General features: G+C 39.8%; 1 protein-coding gene across 3 annotated transcripts in view; it reads left to right on the top strand.

Moving 5' to 3' along the window:
* LOC139748688 (condensin-2 complex subunit D3-like) overlaps nucleotides 1–17,531 on the top strand; it is a 59,163-nt gene that overhangs the window by 9,491 nt on the left and 32,141 nt on the right. For 2 of the 3 annotated variants that reach the window (XM_071661996.1, XM_071661997.1), the window contains exons 2-5: nucleotides 1,531–3,452; nucleotides 3,636–3,812; nucleotides 12,201–12,367; nucleotides 15,571–15,724. In XM_071661996.1, the coding sequence (XP_071518097.1) occupies nucleotides 1,572–3,452; nucleotides 3,636–3,812; nucleotides 12,201–12,367; nucleotides 15,571–15,724 (2,379 nt within the window). In that variant the 5' untranslated portion in view covers nucleotides 1,531–1,571. The remainder of the gene's footprint in view (nucleotides 1–1,530; nucleotides 3,453–3,635; nucleotides 3,813–12,200; nucleotides 12,368–15,570; nucleotides 15,725–17,531) is intronic. The other variant, XM_071661998.1, reaches the window with a different exon arrangement.

Here is a 17,531-nt window from a genome sequence, read left to right as displayed (position 1 = left end):
GTCTTGTGTGTGTGTGTGTGTTTTGAGAGATTCATCAAGACTAATCATAGCATGGGTTCCTGTCAACGATAGCCCAATATCGGGTGCACCATTACTGGCACAAGTCAGGTGTGTTTGTACTATGGGTGCCATGACTGTCACAGGGCTTACGTGGGCTGTCTTAAATGACAGCTTGTGTTGTATGAATTGCCTCATATCGCATAATCTGATCATTGAATGCTTGAGGGCCTAAGGTTCACTGTGTTGAATAGTTTGGCTGAATTCTTCAGACTGACTATGTGGAACAGTTTGATTGGTCACTAGGGTACCCAGCCTTCAGTGAACCATAAGTTCCTACCTACGTGCTTCTACAAGGGCATGGACGACAAAGACCCTTTGCGTGTGTGTGCTACTATTATGTGCAACCACAAATCTTTATCTGCTGGTAATACAAATTATCCCAGTGTATAATCATGGATGACTATACTCAAATGATTCTTTTACCATTGTAACCATATAATTAAAGGTGAATTTAAAGATATACGTATGAATTTTCTGAAGATGATATATTCTTCACGCCATTGTTGTCACCTTATAATTACTAGCCGCATGGCTGTTAATCATTAAGTTAGCGGAATGTGTCCGAACTGTACTGGAATATGTCATTACTAAACGTTCATCATTATAGCTTGGATACAAGAAGTCAATCATGCATATTAAATGCATTTTATAATGACTACATACTGGGAATGTGATGCGATGAAAGTAATTAACATACAGTAAATAAATTTTATCAATTCATTTTCAATACTTTATTCCTTTTTGACAATATAATTGGTTACATATTCATAGATACACAGCAATACGTGAAAAAGCCAAAGACAATATCCACTCCCCCCTCCCACCCTCTTTTCATTACTAAGATAAAACAGTAAATGCACTGTCTAAATTTGTTATTGCATGGACAGTTCATGAGATCCATCACTAGTCATATTTATTTGTCTAACCAACCTGATTATTCTGGAGGGCGATCAATCTCTGGGATGACTCCACAAAAAATGAGACTGATTTGGGATACTTGACCATATCTTGGGATATACAGTATGCAACTTGTGGAAAGTAGGTACATGTAAATATCTTGACCGTGGTCAGTTTTATTTCACTATTGATTATCCATATTAAGCAGCCTGGGCTGCTCATACTTGTCCTGTTTAATCGTTGTCGGTGCCCTCGGTATGAGGAATCTAATGTATTTTTTTTTTTTTTATAAGATGAAAGTCGTCTTTGTTTATGAATTCTCTCATCTTGAATTTTGAAAAATGTTTGTCATTAACATGTATCTTATGGAATCTTAATTTTTGGATCATTATTTTTGATAGTAGTAATCATTTGTATACTACTTCATGGTGACGTAATTTTTTTTCAAGAAACCCTTGATAAGTAAGGAAAGTTTTATATTTTCGTCTTATTAATCAAGTAATTCTGTAATGCAAATAATGTGCTGGAAACTATGATATTTTGCAAATTATTAGCGTCAATTTTCTCCCCAAGATAAAGTTGGCACCACTGAGTCGCGCGGACTGATTCAAATAATGAACACATTCAAGATGGCCGAGGCTGTGGATGAGGCCAAGGCCCACCAAGTGGTGGAGTTATTGTCAAAGTTCTCTGTAGATAAGTTAGTGCACCCCTGGATTAAGAATGTTATCGACTCGGACTTCACAGAAGTGGAAGACCTACCCTCTGAGTTTGAGGATCATCATTACAGCACAAATTTGGGCGGTTTGTTCAGCGCTGTCAATGGAATTTGTCGTCAGTGGGTGGACACCCTCCCACCCATTTCGGCTGAAGATTCGGAAAAAAGATTGTTTACCACCAGTCTCAGTACAAGTGCCGATGTCACCATACATTCAAGATTTTGGATTGACCTGTCTGAGGATTTGAAGGGTCTTATGGCACTAATGTTTTATTACTGTTCTCGGGGTCAGCGGTACGATGCTAGGGAAGCTGAGAGGGAACTGGGCATCCAGGCTGCCAGCTTGTACTTCCTTCTCCTTTGTATCCCAGGCAGTAACGCTTTTAGGCTTTTCCATCCTGTGATGTACATCAAGGCTCTTGACATCTTGCGTTTGACCCTGAAGTTGAGAGTTGGAGCTGCAAGCCCAAAGAGAGGTCGTCATGGTGTGGTTCGTGGGAGTCAGCGTAAGTCTCATGATGACCAAGTATCAGTCGAGGTTGACGATGATGACGATGGTGAGTTGACAATGCTTTCACCAAGTGAAGCTAGTAAATTGATCAGATCTTTAAACATTCTTCTGAATGATTTTCTACGCCTGACACAAAAATTTTCACTGAAACATTCCCCAGAATCCCTGGACGAGACCATTAGTATATTGATAGATGTGTCCCGCTGTGAAACGAACAGTGCTCATGGAATATTTATTGGGAGGCATGGCTCTGCTACTGTCACCGCTTTGGCATACAATGCTTATGTTGCTCTTCAATCTGTATGTAATTCAATTCATGGTAAGGTTAAGAAAATAGTTATAATTATTATGAAATACATTATGCATAATATACTAATGAAGTCTCGAGGATCATCTGATTTGTCAGCTCGATCACTGGGAGTTATTCGGGACCATTCACAGATTTTTGTGAAATACCTCTTGACCCAGGTGAAGCAAGATGCCTATGAAGGAGTATATATTCTTATTCAGCACCTTTGTATTCGTGTTCCTGATAGAGCAGAATTTCGACAGAAGACTGCTCAGTCAGTCGTTGAAATTCTGCGATATCTCCCTGTTCAACTCTACACGCGTCTTATGAAGTGGTTCTTTAAGTTCTCCCACAATGAAAAGGCTGGTCATAGGCTGTTCTTGCTTGAAGTGATATCAAGGATGTTAGGGGAGGAAGAACGGCACATTGAGGGTGAGGAGAAGACACCTAGAGAAAGCATACAAGATGATCAACCTCGTAGGTCAAGACTCCAGTCAATTGCAGAATCTGAGGAGGATGAAGGAGATGGCGAAATTAGTTTTCTTAATGTCTCTGTAGACCATCCTGTTGAGGTCCCGCAGGATCGTAATATTCTCTCCCACAAGTTCTTGCTGAGCATTATTTTCTCCAGATGCCGTGACAGTGCTGCTACAGTGCGTTCAAAAGCACTCGCCCTTCTTGCTGAGTGTACATTTTCCAGTAATCCTACCATAGTGCTTGCCATGAAACAGATTTTTTTCCGTGGGCGGCCAACAATGTTCACAACACCACACATTCCAAATAATAATATCAACTTGGAATCTCCTCTCAACATTGAGGAAGAGGAAGATCTTGACTTGCCAAATGCTGTAAGAGTGGTGTCTATGTTGCGTAGACGAGCATTAGATGAGAAGGTGACAGTGCGCAAATCAGCCCTACAAGTGATGGAGAACTTAATGCGATTAGACAACGAAATGCTCTCTGACAGGAATCTAGAGGTACATTATTCAACTTACATGCTGTTAAAAGATTTACTTGAGAAATGAAGAATAGAATGATTTAGTGAAATGCAATAAATGTCATACATATACATCTATTTTTTTTTTTGCTGTTTATGGGATTGGGAATAGAGAATTGGTTTCATCTTGTTTTGGCACTAGGATTAATGTATAATTTTCCAGGTGTTAGTAGAACATTGCCGGGATCCATCATTACTTGTAAGGAAGCAGATAATTACATCTCTTACAACTCTTGTGGAGTGTTACCCGGAGCATGAAGCTGTCACTACAACCTGGATTAAAGGGGTTCTTCCTCTCATCCTTGATCCTGAGACAAAGGTTCAGGAACGTGTTGTGGAGGTAAAGTGAATTTTATTTTATATTATTTTCTAACATAAGTTTATGTGGCAGATATAGGGTGTTTTGGTCGAGGTGGTGTGCAAAGTGAGAGGGTTAGGGAAAATGATTTGGTAAACAGAGAAGAGGTAGTAAAAGCTTTGCGGAAGATGAAAGCCGGCAAGGCAGCAGGTTTGGATGGTATTGCAGTGGAATTTATTATAAAAGGGGGTGACTGTATTATTGACTGGTTGGTAAGGTTATTTAATGTATGTATGACTCATGGTGAGGTGCCTGAGGATTGGCAGAATGCGTGCATAGTGCCATTGTACAAAGGCAAAGGGGATAAGAGTGAGTGCTCAAATTACAGAGGTATAAGTTTGTTGAGTATTCCTGGCAAATTATATGGGAGGGTATTGATTGAGAGGGTGAAGGCATGTACAGAGCATCAGATTGAGGAAGAGCAGTGTGGTTTCAGAAGTGGTAGAGGATGTGTGGATCAGGTGTTTGCTTTGAAGAATGTATGTGAGAAATACTTAGAAAAGCAAATGGATTTGTATGTAGCATTTATGGATCTGGAGAAGGCATATGATAGAATTGATAGAGATGCTCTGTGGAAGGTATTAAGAATATATGGTGTGGGAGGCAAGTTGTTAGAAGCAGTGAAAAGTTTTTATCGAGGATGTAAGGCATGTGTACGTGTAGGAAGAGAGGAAAGTGATTGGTTCTCAGTGAATGTAGGTTTGCGTCAGGGGTGTGTGATGTCTCCATGGTTGTTTAATTTGTTTATGGATGGGGTTGTTAGGGAGGTGAATGCAAGAGTTTTGGAAAGGGGGGAAAGTATGAAGTCTGTTGGGGATGAGAGAGCTTGGGAAGTGAGTCAGTTGTTGTTCGCTGATGATACAGCGCTGGTGGCTGATTCATGTGAGAAACTGCAGAAGCTGGTGACTGAGTTTGGTAAAGTGTGTGAAAGAAGAAAGTTAAGAGTAAATGTGAATAAGAGCAAGGTTATTAGGTACAGTAGGGTTGAGGGCCAATTCAATTGGGAGGTGAGTTTGAATGGAGAAAAACTGGAGGAAGTAAAGTGTTTTAGATATCTGGGAGTGGATCTGGCAGCGGATGGAACCGCGGAAGTGGATCATAGGGTGGGGGAGGGGGCGAAAATTCTGGGAGCCTTGAAGAATGTGTGGAAGTCGAGAACATTATCTTGGAAAGCAAAAATGGGTATGTTTGAAGGAATAGTGGTTCCAACAATGTTGTATGGTTGCGAGGCGTGGACTATGGATAGAGTTGTGCGCAGGAGGATGGATGTGCTGGAAATGAGATGTTTGAGGACAATGTGTGGTGTGAGGTGGTTTGATCGAGTAAGTAACGTAAGGGTAAGAGAGATGTGTGGAAATAAAAAGAGCGTGGTTGAGAGAGCAGAAGAGGGTGTTTTGAAATGGTTTGGTCACATGGAGAGAATGAGTGAGGAAAGACTGACCAAGAGGATATATGTGTCGGAGGTGGAGGGAACGAGGAGAAGAGGGAGACCAAATTGGAGGTGGAAAGATGGAGTGAAAAAGATTTTGTGTGATCGGGGCCTGAGCATGCAGGAGGGTGAAAGGAGGGCAAAGAATAGAGTGAATTGGAGCGATGTGGTATACCGGGGTTGACGTGCTGTCAATGGATTGAATCAAGGCATGTGTATGGGGGTGGGTTGGGCCATTTCTTTCGTCTGTTTCCTTGCGCTACCTCGCAAACGCGGGAGACAGCAAAAAAAAAAAAAAAAAAGTTAGAGTATTACTGGTAAATTATATGGGAGGGTATTGATTGAGAGGGTGAAGGCATGTACAGAGCATCAGATTGGGGAAGGGCAGTGTGGTTTCAGAAGTGGTAGAGGATGTGTGGATCAGGTGTTTGCTTTGAAGAATGTATGTGAGAAATACTTAGAAAAGCATATGGATTTGTATGTAGCATTTATGGATCTGGAGAAGGCATATGATAGAGTTGATAGAGATGCTCTGTGGAAGGTATTAAGAATATATGGTGTGGGAGGCAAGTTGTTAGAAGCAGTGAAAAGTTTTTATCGAGGATGTAAGGCATGTGTACGTGTAGGAAGAGAGGAAAATGATTGGTTCTCAGTGAATGTAGGTTTGCGGCAGGGGTGTGTGATGTCTCCATGGTTGTTTAATTTGTTTATGGATGGGGTTGTTAGGGAGGTGAATGCAAGAGTTTTGGAAAGGGGGGCAAGTATGAAGTCTGTTGGGGATGAGAGAGCTTGGGAAGTGAGTCAGTTGTTGTTCGCTGATGATACAGCGCTGGTGGCTGATTCATGTGAGAAACTGCAGAAGCTGGTGACTGAGTTTGGTAAAGTGTGTGAAAGAAGAAAGTTAAGAGTAAATGTGAATAAGAGCAAGGTTATTAGGTACAGTAGGGTTGAGGGCCAAGTCAATTGGGAGGTGAGTTTGAATGGAGAAAAACTGGAGGAAGTAAAGTGTTTTAGATATCTGGGAGTGGATCTGGCAGCGGATGGAACCATGGAAGCGGAAGTGGATCATAGGGTGGGGGAGGGGGCGAAAATTCTGGGAGCCTTGAAGAATGTGTGGAAGTCGAGAACATTATCTTGGAAAGCAAAAATGGGTATGTTTGAAGGAATAGTGGTTCCAACAATGTTGTATGGTTGCGAGGCGTGGACTATGGATAGAGTTGTGCGCAGGAGGATGGATGTGCTGGAAATGAGATGTTTGAGGACAATGTGTGGTGTGAGGTGGTTTGATCGAGTAAGTAACGTAAGGGTAAGAGAGATGTGTGGAAATAAAAAGAGCGTGGTTGAGAGAGCAGAAGAGGGTGTTTTGAAATGGTTTGGTCACATGGAGAGAATGAGTGAGGAAAGATTGACCAAGAGGATATATGTGTCGGAGGTGGAGGGAACGAGGAGAAGAGGGAGACCAAATTGGAGGTGGAAAGATGGAGTGAAAAAGATTTTGTGTGATCGGGGCCTGAGCATGCAGGAGGGTGAAAGGAGGGCAAAGAATAGAGTGAATTGGAGCGATGTGGTATACCGGGGTTGACGTGCTGTCAATGGATTGAATCAAGGCATGTGTATGGGGGTGGGTTGGGCCATTTCTTTCGTCTGTTTCCTTGCGCTACCTCGCAAACGCGGGAGACAGCAAAAAAAAAAAAAAAAGTTAGAGTATTACTGGTAAATTATATGGGAGGGTATTGATTGAGAGGGTGAAGGCATGTACAGAGCATCAGATTGGGGAAGGGCAGTGTGGTTTCAGAAGTGGTAGAGGATGTGTGGATCAGGTGTTTGCTTTGAAGAATGTATGTGAGAAATACTTAGAAAAGCATATGGATTTGTATGTAGCATTTATGGATCTGGAGAAGGCATATGATAGAGTTGATAGAGATGCTCTGTGGAAGGTATTAAGAATATATGGTGTGGGAGGCAAGTTGTTAGAAGCAGTGAAAAGTTTTTATCGAGGATGTAAGGCATGTGTACGTGTAGGAAGAGAGGAAAATGATTGGTTCTCAGTGAATGTAGGTTTGCGGCAGGGGTGTGTGATGTCTCCATGGTTGTTTAATTTGTTTATGGATGGGGTTGTTAGGGAGGTGAATGCAAGAGTTTTGGAAAGAGGGGCAAGTATGAAGTCTGTTGGGGATGAGAGAGCTTGGGAAGTAAGTCAGTTGTTGTTTGCTGATGATACAGCGCTGGTGGCTGATTCATGTGAGAAACTGCAGAAGCTGGTGACTGAGTTTGGTAAAGTGTGTGAAAGAAGAAAGTTAAGAGTAAATGTGAATAAGAGCAAGGTTAATTATCAGGTACAGTAGGGTTGAGAGTCAAGTCAATTGGGAGGTAAGTTTGAATGGAGAAAAACTGGAGGAAGTAAAGTGTTTTAGATATCTGGGAGTGGATCTGGCAGCGGATGGAACCATGGAAGCAGAAGTGGATCATAGGGTGGGGGAGGGGGTGAAAATTCTGGGAGTCTTGAAGAATGTGTGGAAGTCGAGAACATTATCTTGGAAAGCAAAAATGGGTATGTTTGAAGGAATAGTGGTTCCAACAATGTTGTATGGTTGCGAGGCGTGGGCTATGGATAGAGTTGTGCGCAGGAGGGTGGATGTGCTGGAAATGAGATGTTTGAGGACAATGTGTGGTGTGAGGTGGTTTGATCGAGTAAGTAACGTAAGGGTGAGAGAGATGTGTGGAAATAAAAAGAGCGTGGTTGAGAGAGCAGAAGAGGGTGTTTTGAAATGGTTTGGTCACATGGAGAGAATGAGTGAGGAAAGATTGACCAAGAGGATATATGTATCGGAGGTGGAGGGAACGAGAAGTGGGAGACCAAATTGGAGGTGGAAAGATGGAGTGAAAAAGATTTTGTGTGATCGGGGCCTGAACATGCAGGAGGGTGAAAGGAGGGCAAGGAATAGAGTGAATTGGATCGATGTGGTATACCAGGGTTGACGTGCTGTCAGTGGATTGAATCAGGGCATGTGAAGCGTCTGGGGTAAACCTTGGAAAGCTGTGTAGGTATGTATATTTGCGTGTGTGGATGTATGTATATACATGTGTATGGGGGTGGGTTGGGCCATTTCTTTCGTCTGTTTCCTTGCGCTACCTCGCAAACGCAGGAGACAGCGACAAAGCAAAAAAAAAAAGAAAGTTTTTGTGTGCCAGCCAGATGATTTTGTCTAATATTTTGGGTACATCTAAGCATGTGGTTGTGCCTGAATCCACGTTTGATGTTTACTGTTATTTTCTATCTTTAATATTTTTTTTTATTTACAGATGGTAGATGTAACATATAATATGTTACATTATAGAGCCTCACCAAAATTAACCTAGCCAAGGAAATATTGAGTAGAACTTTGAAATGCACCCACATACTTGGATGTTCCTTGTAGTAGCAGTTGATAATGACACATAAGTCATTTTATAGGATTTTATGAAGCACTTTTGATTGTCTCCATTTTTAGCACTTTTCCTCATGCACATCTGTCAATGTTTCCCCCATGCCAACTGCATTAGCCTCTCAGGCCTTAGCAGTGAGAGACGGTTAGTGTAAGTAAGTGTGTTATTTCTGAGTTTCCCCATTATGTTTGTAATTATTTGAATAACATGTAGATTTGAGATGGGAAATGACATTCTGCAGAGAACTGTGAAGAAAAATGTATTCACACAAATATCTTTGATATCATATTAAACTTTTGCTTCTCTAAAGGCTCTTTCTACTTCTGCCCATATTTTTCATTACTTTAGTAGATAACGAAATTATTATTGAAGAGAACTGTGTGGGAAAAAAGATGATCCTGCAGTTTCCATATGATTTCAAGAGTTCATGTGAAGTAGCTATCAATGTTTGCAGTTTTGTATCCTCTTTCTTCCTAAGTTATACAAGTATATATAGATAAATGTTATATTGTGATTTAGGGAAAAATAAATGATGTACTAGCTAAGTTTTGACTGATTGGTCATCTGGGTTATCAAGTTATTTTTATATTTTTATTTGCCCTGAACTTAAAGTGCAAAAACTGTGATTTGACTTTTGTTTTTATATTTTGATAATGTAACATGTATCTAGGGACCAGTGTTGAGTGCACTTTGATTGTATTTGGACATGTTGTTTTATAGACCTAACATATAATCGTAAAATCTTTTTTGTTTATCTTCTCTTTTCTACCCATTCCTCATACTGTTATTAATTTAGATTACCTTTTTAGCTACTTCCACTCTTACACATCCTTAAAATTCATCATATATCATTTCTTTTATTATCCCATTTTCTCTTTCTTGCTAAAAAAAAAAAAAAAAGTTCTCAGCCCCAATATTGCTGATAAATTCCTTTTACTACTTGTCCTACAAGCAGATTGTCCCTGCATGAGGTTACACTGCAAGTGAAAAGTAACCTTTGGCAAGGCTGTATCATTGGAAATATAGTCTTGTTCTTTGAAATTTTAACTCCTAAGGAGTCCATATTTCTCTCTTAGTGAAAGAGGTGTAATCCTGGGTTGCAAGAGTCTTTGGAAAGACTTCCTGGGTAACACCAGAATTCTTTCTAAGGAAGAGGTCCTAGGATAATTATAGATAGGTCTGCACAAAAAAAATGGCACAACGTTTAAGGATCAATACTTAAAACAAGTCGTATTTCAGGACTCGCATTGGAATTAGTCTGAAAGTATTTATTTTTGTTTTGCAATGGTAGTATAGTGTTTAGAGAATTTGATTAGGCTGGTAGAGCATGATTTGAGTGCAGTGATTTTTTCATTTCTCCAGTAACAAGTTAATGGTAGAGAGGACTGTGAATATAAGGGTAAATATTGGGTTAATTAACTGAAAAAGTAGCTGAAACACCTCTAGACATCTTTAGAACTTATGAGAGCCTCACATGTTAATGCAATTATGTGATCGCATTCATTTTTGTATATTGAATGCACATGGCTTTGATTAAGGGAAATGTGGGGTTGATTAATGGAAAAGTATGGTAAATACTTTTAGAAATGAACAGAATTTATGAACACCTTATCAGACTTCACACAGGTGCTACAATTTTTTATTTCAGTGTTTTTTATTTCTTTTTTATTTTACATATTGTTCTGAGAGCATTGAAGAATGTGTTGAAGGTGAGAATGTTATCTTGGACGCAAAAATAGGTATATTTGAAGGAATAGATTTTCCAACAATGTTATATGGTTGCTAGGCATAGGCTATAGATAGGGTTGTGTGGAGGAGGGTGGATGTGTTAGAAATGAAATGTTTGAGGACAGTATGTGGTGTGAAGTGGTTTTGATTGAATAAGTAATGAAAGGGTAAGAGAGATGTTTGGTAATAAAGAGAGTGTGGTTGAGAGAGCAGAAGAGGATGTGTTGCAGTGGCTTGGACACATGGAGAGAATGAGTGAAAAAAGATTGAAGGAATAGATTTTCCAACAATGTTATATGGTTGCTAGGCATAGGCTATAGATAGGGTTGTGTGGAGGAGGGTGGATGTGTTAGAAATGAAATGTTTGAGGACAGTATGTGGTGTGAGGTGGTTTTGATTGAATAAGTAATGAAAGGGTAAGAGAGATGTTTGGTAATAAAGAGAGTGTGGTTGAGAGAGCAGAAGAGGATGTGTTGCAGTGGCTTGGACACATGGAGAGAATGAGTGAAAAAAGATTGACAAAGAAGATATATGTGTCAGAGGTGGAGGGAAGAAGGAGAAACAAGAGACCAAATTAGAGGAGGAAGGATGGAGTGAAAAAGATTTTAAATGATCAGGGCCTGAATATACAGGAGGGTGAAAGGCATGCAAGGAATAGAGTGAATTGGAATGATTTGGTATACTGGGGTTGATGTGCTGTCAACGGATTGAACTAGGGCATGTGAAGCATCTCAGTTAAACCATGGAAAGGTTTGTGGGGCCTAGATGTGGAAAGGGAGCTGTGTTTTCGGTGCATTACACAGGACAGCTAGAGACTGAGTGTGAGCAAATGTGGCTTTTTTTTTTTTCTGATGCTGCCTTGCTGGAGGGGGAGATGCTAATTCATGTGTGGTTGGGTGGCGATGGGAATGGATGAAGGCAGCAAGTATGGATATGTACATGTGTATATATGTCTGTGTATGTATATGTATGTATAGGTGTATGTGGGTGGGTTGGGCCATTCTTTGTTACCTTGTGCTACCTCACTAATGCGGGAGATGGCGATTAAGTATAATGAATAAATGAATAATATTGTTTGATGCTTGACATCACATGGTTAGATATACAAGCTTCTAACGTGTTTGGGTGAAGGAATACACTTGTGTCTGCATGAATTTATTCAATGCCAGCAACTGATTGCAATTATAACACCATAAAAATTACATATTTTTCAGATAATATAAGAAATAAGGTAAATATCAGCTACAGCAGAAAGTTGTGTGAAGTTTTCTGTTGATTCATAGGCATTTTTCATATACTTTTTACATTAATTAACCTAACAGTTTTCCAGATCTTTATAGCTCTTCTGCTCAACTACTGTTATTTATTATTACATTAATTAATCCAAATCACACTTCATTTTATTCTCTTGACAGTACACTGTCATTGCAAAACAAAAGGAATATATATTCTAAAGCATGTTTCATAATGAGACTAAGCTGAAAATTTATCCAGATTGGCTCTCAGTCTTGTATTTCAAAGATGTTTGATCTTTATATAGTAAGGGAGGGTGTGTTGTTGCAGCATTTGTTGCTCTCTTCATGTCTAGAAACTTATAAGCGGTGTGTATGCTTATGAACTTTCACATACCATAATTTTCTCATCCATTCCTCCATCACAGTCGGGTGACTCTAAGCATTTTGAATTCCTACCCTTTGGGAAATTTTGCGTTAAGGCCTGATTTCATATTTTGACACCTACATCTCAGATGTAGCAGTTCAGTTTTGTAAATCCACACTTTTTAATAGGTGCTTCACCAGCTGTTATTGAAGCGCTTGCTGGTTCATGGCCATCCACAATCAGAGACTCCTGAAAACAAACTTCCATGGTGCATTCTTAAAATCATCACCAAACATAGCTATCATAAATTCTTCAACAAGGCTCTGCTTTTGTGGTCCAAGTCAGAATATCTGAGGTAAGTATTTGTAAGTCTTATTGATGATGTAGAATTAGAACCACAAGCTGATTTACACATCACTTGTCTGAAAAAATTTCTGAGTGGAGATTGTTTTAATGATTCAGATAGAAATATTCAAATATTAAAGTAAACTCTGGTTGCTCTTAGTTTCCCCAAAGGAGCTTTTTTCTCAGAAAAGAGAGGGATTTCCTTCTCCATCATTGAATCTTTTTTACCTCTCACATTGAAGCTCCATCTTATTGTTCACCAAACACTATTAAACTGTGTACAATCCTTTTGTGATTGAGGTTTTATCATTCCTGCACTTTCCAGCACCTGATACTGTATTGAACTTTACCTGTAACCTGTACTGCACACTGGTTTTTGGTCTCCTTTCCACCACAGCTCAGATGTCAGCATGCTGTCCCATTACTCCTGACTTGGTGCAGTAGCATCAGGGACAGATAAACAGTGGTTTCATTTGAGCACATCCCCTTTGGCTCTCGGGTATATTGCATCAAAAACAGAATTACCATCCACAGCTAAGCCCCACTTAGCATATGACCGTTTATCTTGACTGCTATGTATATTCTGGTTCAGTCCATCGACAGCATGTTGCCACACATTATACCTCAGCAGTCCAATATGTTCTGTCCCATACATACATCTCCCTTCTAAATGTTCAGATTTCAATATTCCAAAGCTTATTATTACCCCATGACCAATTTGTGGAAGATTCTTGATGTTAACCAACTTTCTAATAGTACCTGCATCTACTCTACTTCTAGTAGCAGGGAAATACTGAGTCCTTTGGACTGTGAAGTTCTTTGATGAGACCATACTTCCAATGATAAAGCCTGTCTAAAGGTTACATTTCACTTGTGATAAAACCTCAAGCAGGGGGAGTCCAGTAATACCTGGTACTATATTGTCCTTCCCTTTCCGTCTTCCACTTTTGACACATAGATCTTATTGTTTCTGTATTCATCTTATCAAAATGCTCAGGTCATTTCACCAAATCTAGGTCAGTTCTCTTAGACTGCACATACTGCTGCACCTCTCTCGTGTATTATCTGGTTAAGTAATTGGGGGAGTGTTGGTGAGAACATTCACCATTAGAAATAGAACACTGATGGAGCAGTTCAGTATGTGCATATATAGCAGAATTTTTTAGTGTTACATTTTACAGTCTTCATCAAGACTAGAGAAAGTACAAATTAGAATGAATTCAAAAATGCTTCTCAAGTAAAATCTGTGGAATGAAGTATTCATCATGAGAGTTAAAAGAAGTTGAACACTGTAGCCTTGAAAGAATAGAGATATATGATGACTTTTACTAGGCAGTGAATAAAGGGAATTAAAAACAATATATTTTTTCCATACATATTCACTATTTCTCGTGTTTGCGAGGTATTGTTAAGAACAGAGAACTGAGCCTTAGAGGTAATGTCCTCACTAGGTCCCCTTCTCTGTTCCTTATTTTGGGAAATTACAAATAATGTACTTGCTATAAAAGCATCTCATTATAGAAGAAACTTAGTAATGATGTACCAAGTACCATGTATCAAGAGGACATCAGACAAAATTAGATTAAAGCCCATCAAGAATGATAGAAAGGTTGTTCATTGTGCTGACTGGTGAAATTATGATCATACATTAGGTAACCACAGAAATATTCAAAATAAGCCTAGATGAATGGCTTGCAACAGTTCCAGGTGTGCCCAAGATTGGTACTTATATAGCTGTGCAATGTGCATGGCAGCGGTGACAAACAGCATTGTTACTAAGCGAGATATACGGATAGGATTTTGCACACGTTCTGCTTACTGGCAAAAATCTCATTGTAGATGTGATAGGTAGATTGGTACACTTTTATTCCTTAAACAATCAACATGCCCTCCATCACATGTCATGTTTATCATTTGTAACATGTTCACATGTTTCCATTCTTTTGTATTTAAAGCCCAAGTCTCACATCCATAAACATTGTTGGGACTACCATACCTTCAAATGTACCCAAACAGATACTGGCCTTTCCTTCCTCATGCTCCTTTTTGTATGTATGACCTCAGCCCCATCTTTGACCCCATGGCTCTTCATCCCTCATGGTGCTATCCACTGCTACATCCACTTCCAGTTGGTTAAAGTACTTTATGGCATCCAGGTCTTCCCTATTCAAACTTTCACTTAGACCATCCTGTGTGACCCCCTAGCTGCACCTCATTATCTTAGTTTTGTTTACATTTAATGCCAACTTTCTTGTTTCATACATACTTGCAGACTTTTGCCAACTTCATAAGATTCTGTTTGGAGTCTGCTGTTAGAGCTGTATCATATACAATCAACAACTGGTTCTTTTCCTTGCTCCTACACTGTGTGCTATATACATGCCCTTGTTCTAAGGCCCTTGTATATACCTCCATAAGTGTATTAAAGAACCACAGTGACATCACACAACCTTGATGCAGAACCACCTTCAGTGGGAATCACATACCCTCCTCCCTTCCTTCTCCCAAACAGCCCAAATCTCCTAGTAAAACTCTTCATTGTATATAGTAACTTTCCATTTACCCCATATATTTGTAGCACTCTCCACATGGGCTCTGTCAGCCATATCATATGCTTTTTCTTGTTCCATAAATGCCATGTACAGACCAGTCTCAGGAATAGACAAATGATGGCCTCAGTTATGCACAAACTACTGGAGATTGCGTGTCTACAAATGAAATCATTGTACGTAGATGGGCAAAAGACATATTTATACTGCAAATGATCCTCATAGAGCTTGGTGATTTTTTCTTTTTTAGTCATTTCATATTAATTTTCCTGATATGTCTCCTAAAGATTGGTTTCTGATTAGCAGCTTTGCAAAGTCAGGTTGGACTTGAATAAAACACCTTAAAAATAAACTTAACACGGAAACATATTGTAGCTTGAAGATGATCTTAATCCTGTGTTTGTAGGTGAAACTAAATTAAGCACTCTTATGTACGTCTCTGTTAACATTATAAATGGTGGTGGATTCTGATAATTAATTGCTAAATCATACTGTATTGTTGTTAGACATTCTCAGATAATACTTTTTTATGTAAGAGGTAAAGGATGAGATGCTTCTGTTACAATTGTATTGCATGCATTTATGATAAATTTTAGTGCTCTTCAAAATTGATTATAAAACATGTTGATGGTTATTAGAAAACAAATGTTTTTCTATTTTTAAGGCCTCAGGTGATGGATGTATCACGGACTCACATTGGCAAGGAAAATAACGAGGAGGTGTGGACCTTGTTGGCATTGATATCAAATTATGTAACTGTGAAGGATGCTACTTTTGCTGTAGACTACTTTGAAGAGCATTTTCAAGTCAATTCCACGGTAAGCCTTGGTACTGTACATAAATATATATATATTTATGAAGTATGACCTCTGTTGTGAATGAGAGAGCTTGGGAAGTGAGTCAGTTGTTGTTCGCTGATGATACAGTGCTGGTGGCTGATTCATGTGAGAAACTGCAGAAGCTGGTGACTGAGTTTGGTAAAGTGTGTGAAAGAAGAAAGTTAAGAGTAAATGTGAATAAGAGCAAGGTTATTAGGTACAGTAGGGTTGAGGGTCAAGTCAATTGGGAGGTAAGTTTGAATGGAGAAAGACTGGAGGAAGTAAAGTGTTTTAGATATCTGGGAGTGGATCTGGCAGCGGATGGTACCATGGAAGTGGAAGTGAATCATAGGGTGGGGGAGGGGGCGAAAATTCTGGGGGCCCTGAAGAATGTGTGGAAGTCGAGAACATTATCTCGGAAAGCAAAAATGGGTATGTTTGAAGGAATAGTGGTTCCAGCAGTGTTGTATGGTTGCGAGGCGTGGGCTATGGATAGAGTTGTGCGCAGGAGGATGGATGTGCTGGAAATGAGATGTTTGAGGACAATGTGTGGTGTGAGGTGGTTTGATCGAGTAAGTAATGTAAGGGTAAGAGAGATGTGTGGAAATAAAAAGAGCGTGGTTGAGAGAGCAGAAGAGGGTGTTTTGAAATGGTTTGGGCACATGGAAAGAATGAGTGAGGAAAGATTGACCAAGAGGATATATGTGTCGGAGGTGGAGGGAACGAGGAGAAGTGGGTGACCAAATTGGAGGTGGAAAGATGGAGTGAAAAAGATTTTGAGTGATCGTGGCCTGAACATGCAGGAGGATGAAAGGCGGGCAAGGAATAGAGTGAATTGGATCGATGTGGTATACTGGGGTTGACGTGCTGTCAGTGGATGTATAGGTATGTATATTTGCGTGTGTGGACGTGTATGTATATAGATGTGTATGGGGGTGGGTTGGGCCATTTCTTTCGTCTGTTTCCTTGCACTACCTCGCAAACTCGGGAGACAGCGACAAAGCAAAATAAATAATAAGAAATAAAAAAAATTTATATATTATACTTTGTTGCTGTCTCCCGCATCAGCAAGGTAGTGCAAGGAAACAGACGAAAGAATGGCCCAACCCACCCACATGCACATGTATATACATACACGTTCAGACACGCATATACATAACCATACATCTCAACGTATACATATATGTACACAGACATATCCATATATACACATGTACATAATTCATAGTCTGCCCTTTTCATTTCCGTCGCCACCCAGCCACACATGAAATGACAACCTCCTCCCCCCACATGTGTGGGAGGTAACACTAGGAAAAGACAACAAAGGTCACATTGGTAAACCATGGAAAGTTTTGTGGGGCCTGGATGTGGAAAGGGAGCTGTGGTTTGGGTGCATTATACATGACAGCTAGAGACTGAGTATGAACGATTGTGGCCTTTGTTGTTGTTTCCTAGTGCTACCTCACACGCATGTGGGGGGGAGGGGGTTGTCATTTCATGTGTGGTGGGGTGGCAATGGGAATGAATAAAGGCAGCAAGTATGAATTATGTACATGTGTATATATGTATATGTCTGTGTATGTATATGTATGTATACGTTGAAATGTATAGGTATGTATATGTGTGTGGACATGTTTATATATATACATGTGTATGTGGGTGGGTTGGGCCATTCTTTTGTCTGTGTCCTTGCGCTAACGCGAGAGACAGCGACAAAGTATAATAGATAAATAGATAGATGTATAAACTACATATGTATAATGTGGGAAATGGCAATCAAGTTTGAATGGAGAAAAAATGGAGAAAG

Source organism: Panulirus ornatus, chromosome 5 (genome assembly GCF_036320965.1).
Source record: "Panulirus ornatus isolate Po-2019 chromosome 5, ASM3632096v1, whole genome shotgun sequence".
Taxonomy (NCBI): domain Eukaryota; kingdom Metazoa; phylum Arthropoda; class Malacostraca; order Decapoda; family Palinuridae; genus Panulirus; species Panulirus ornatus.
The sequence above is the reverse complement of the archived record's forward strand: the minus strand, read 5'-3'. Positions and strand labels throughout refer to the sequence as shown.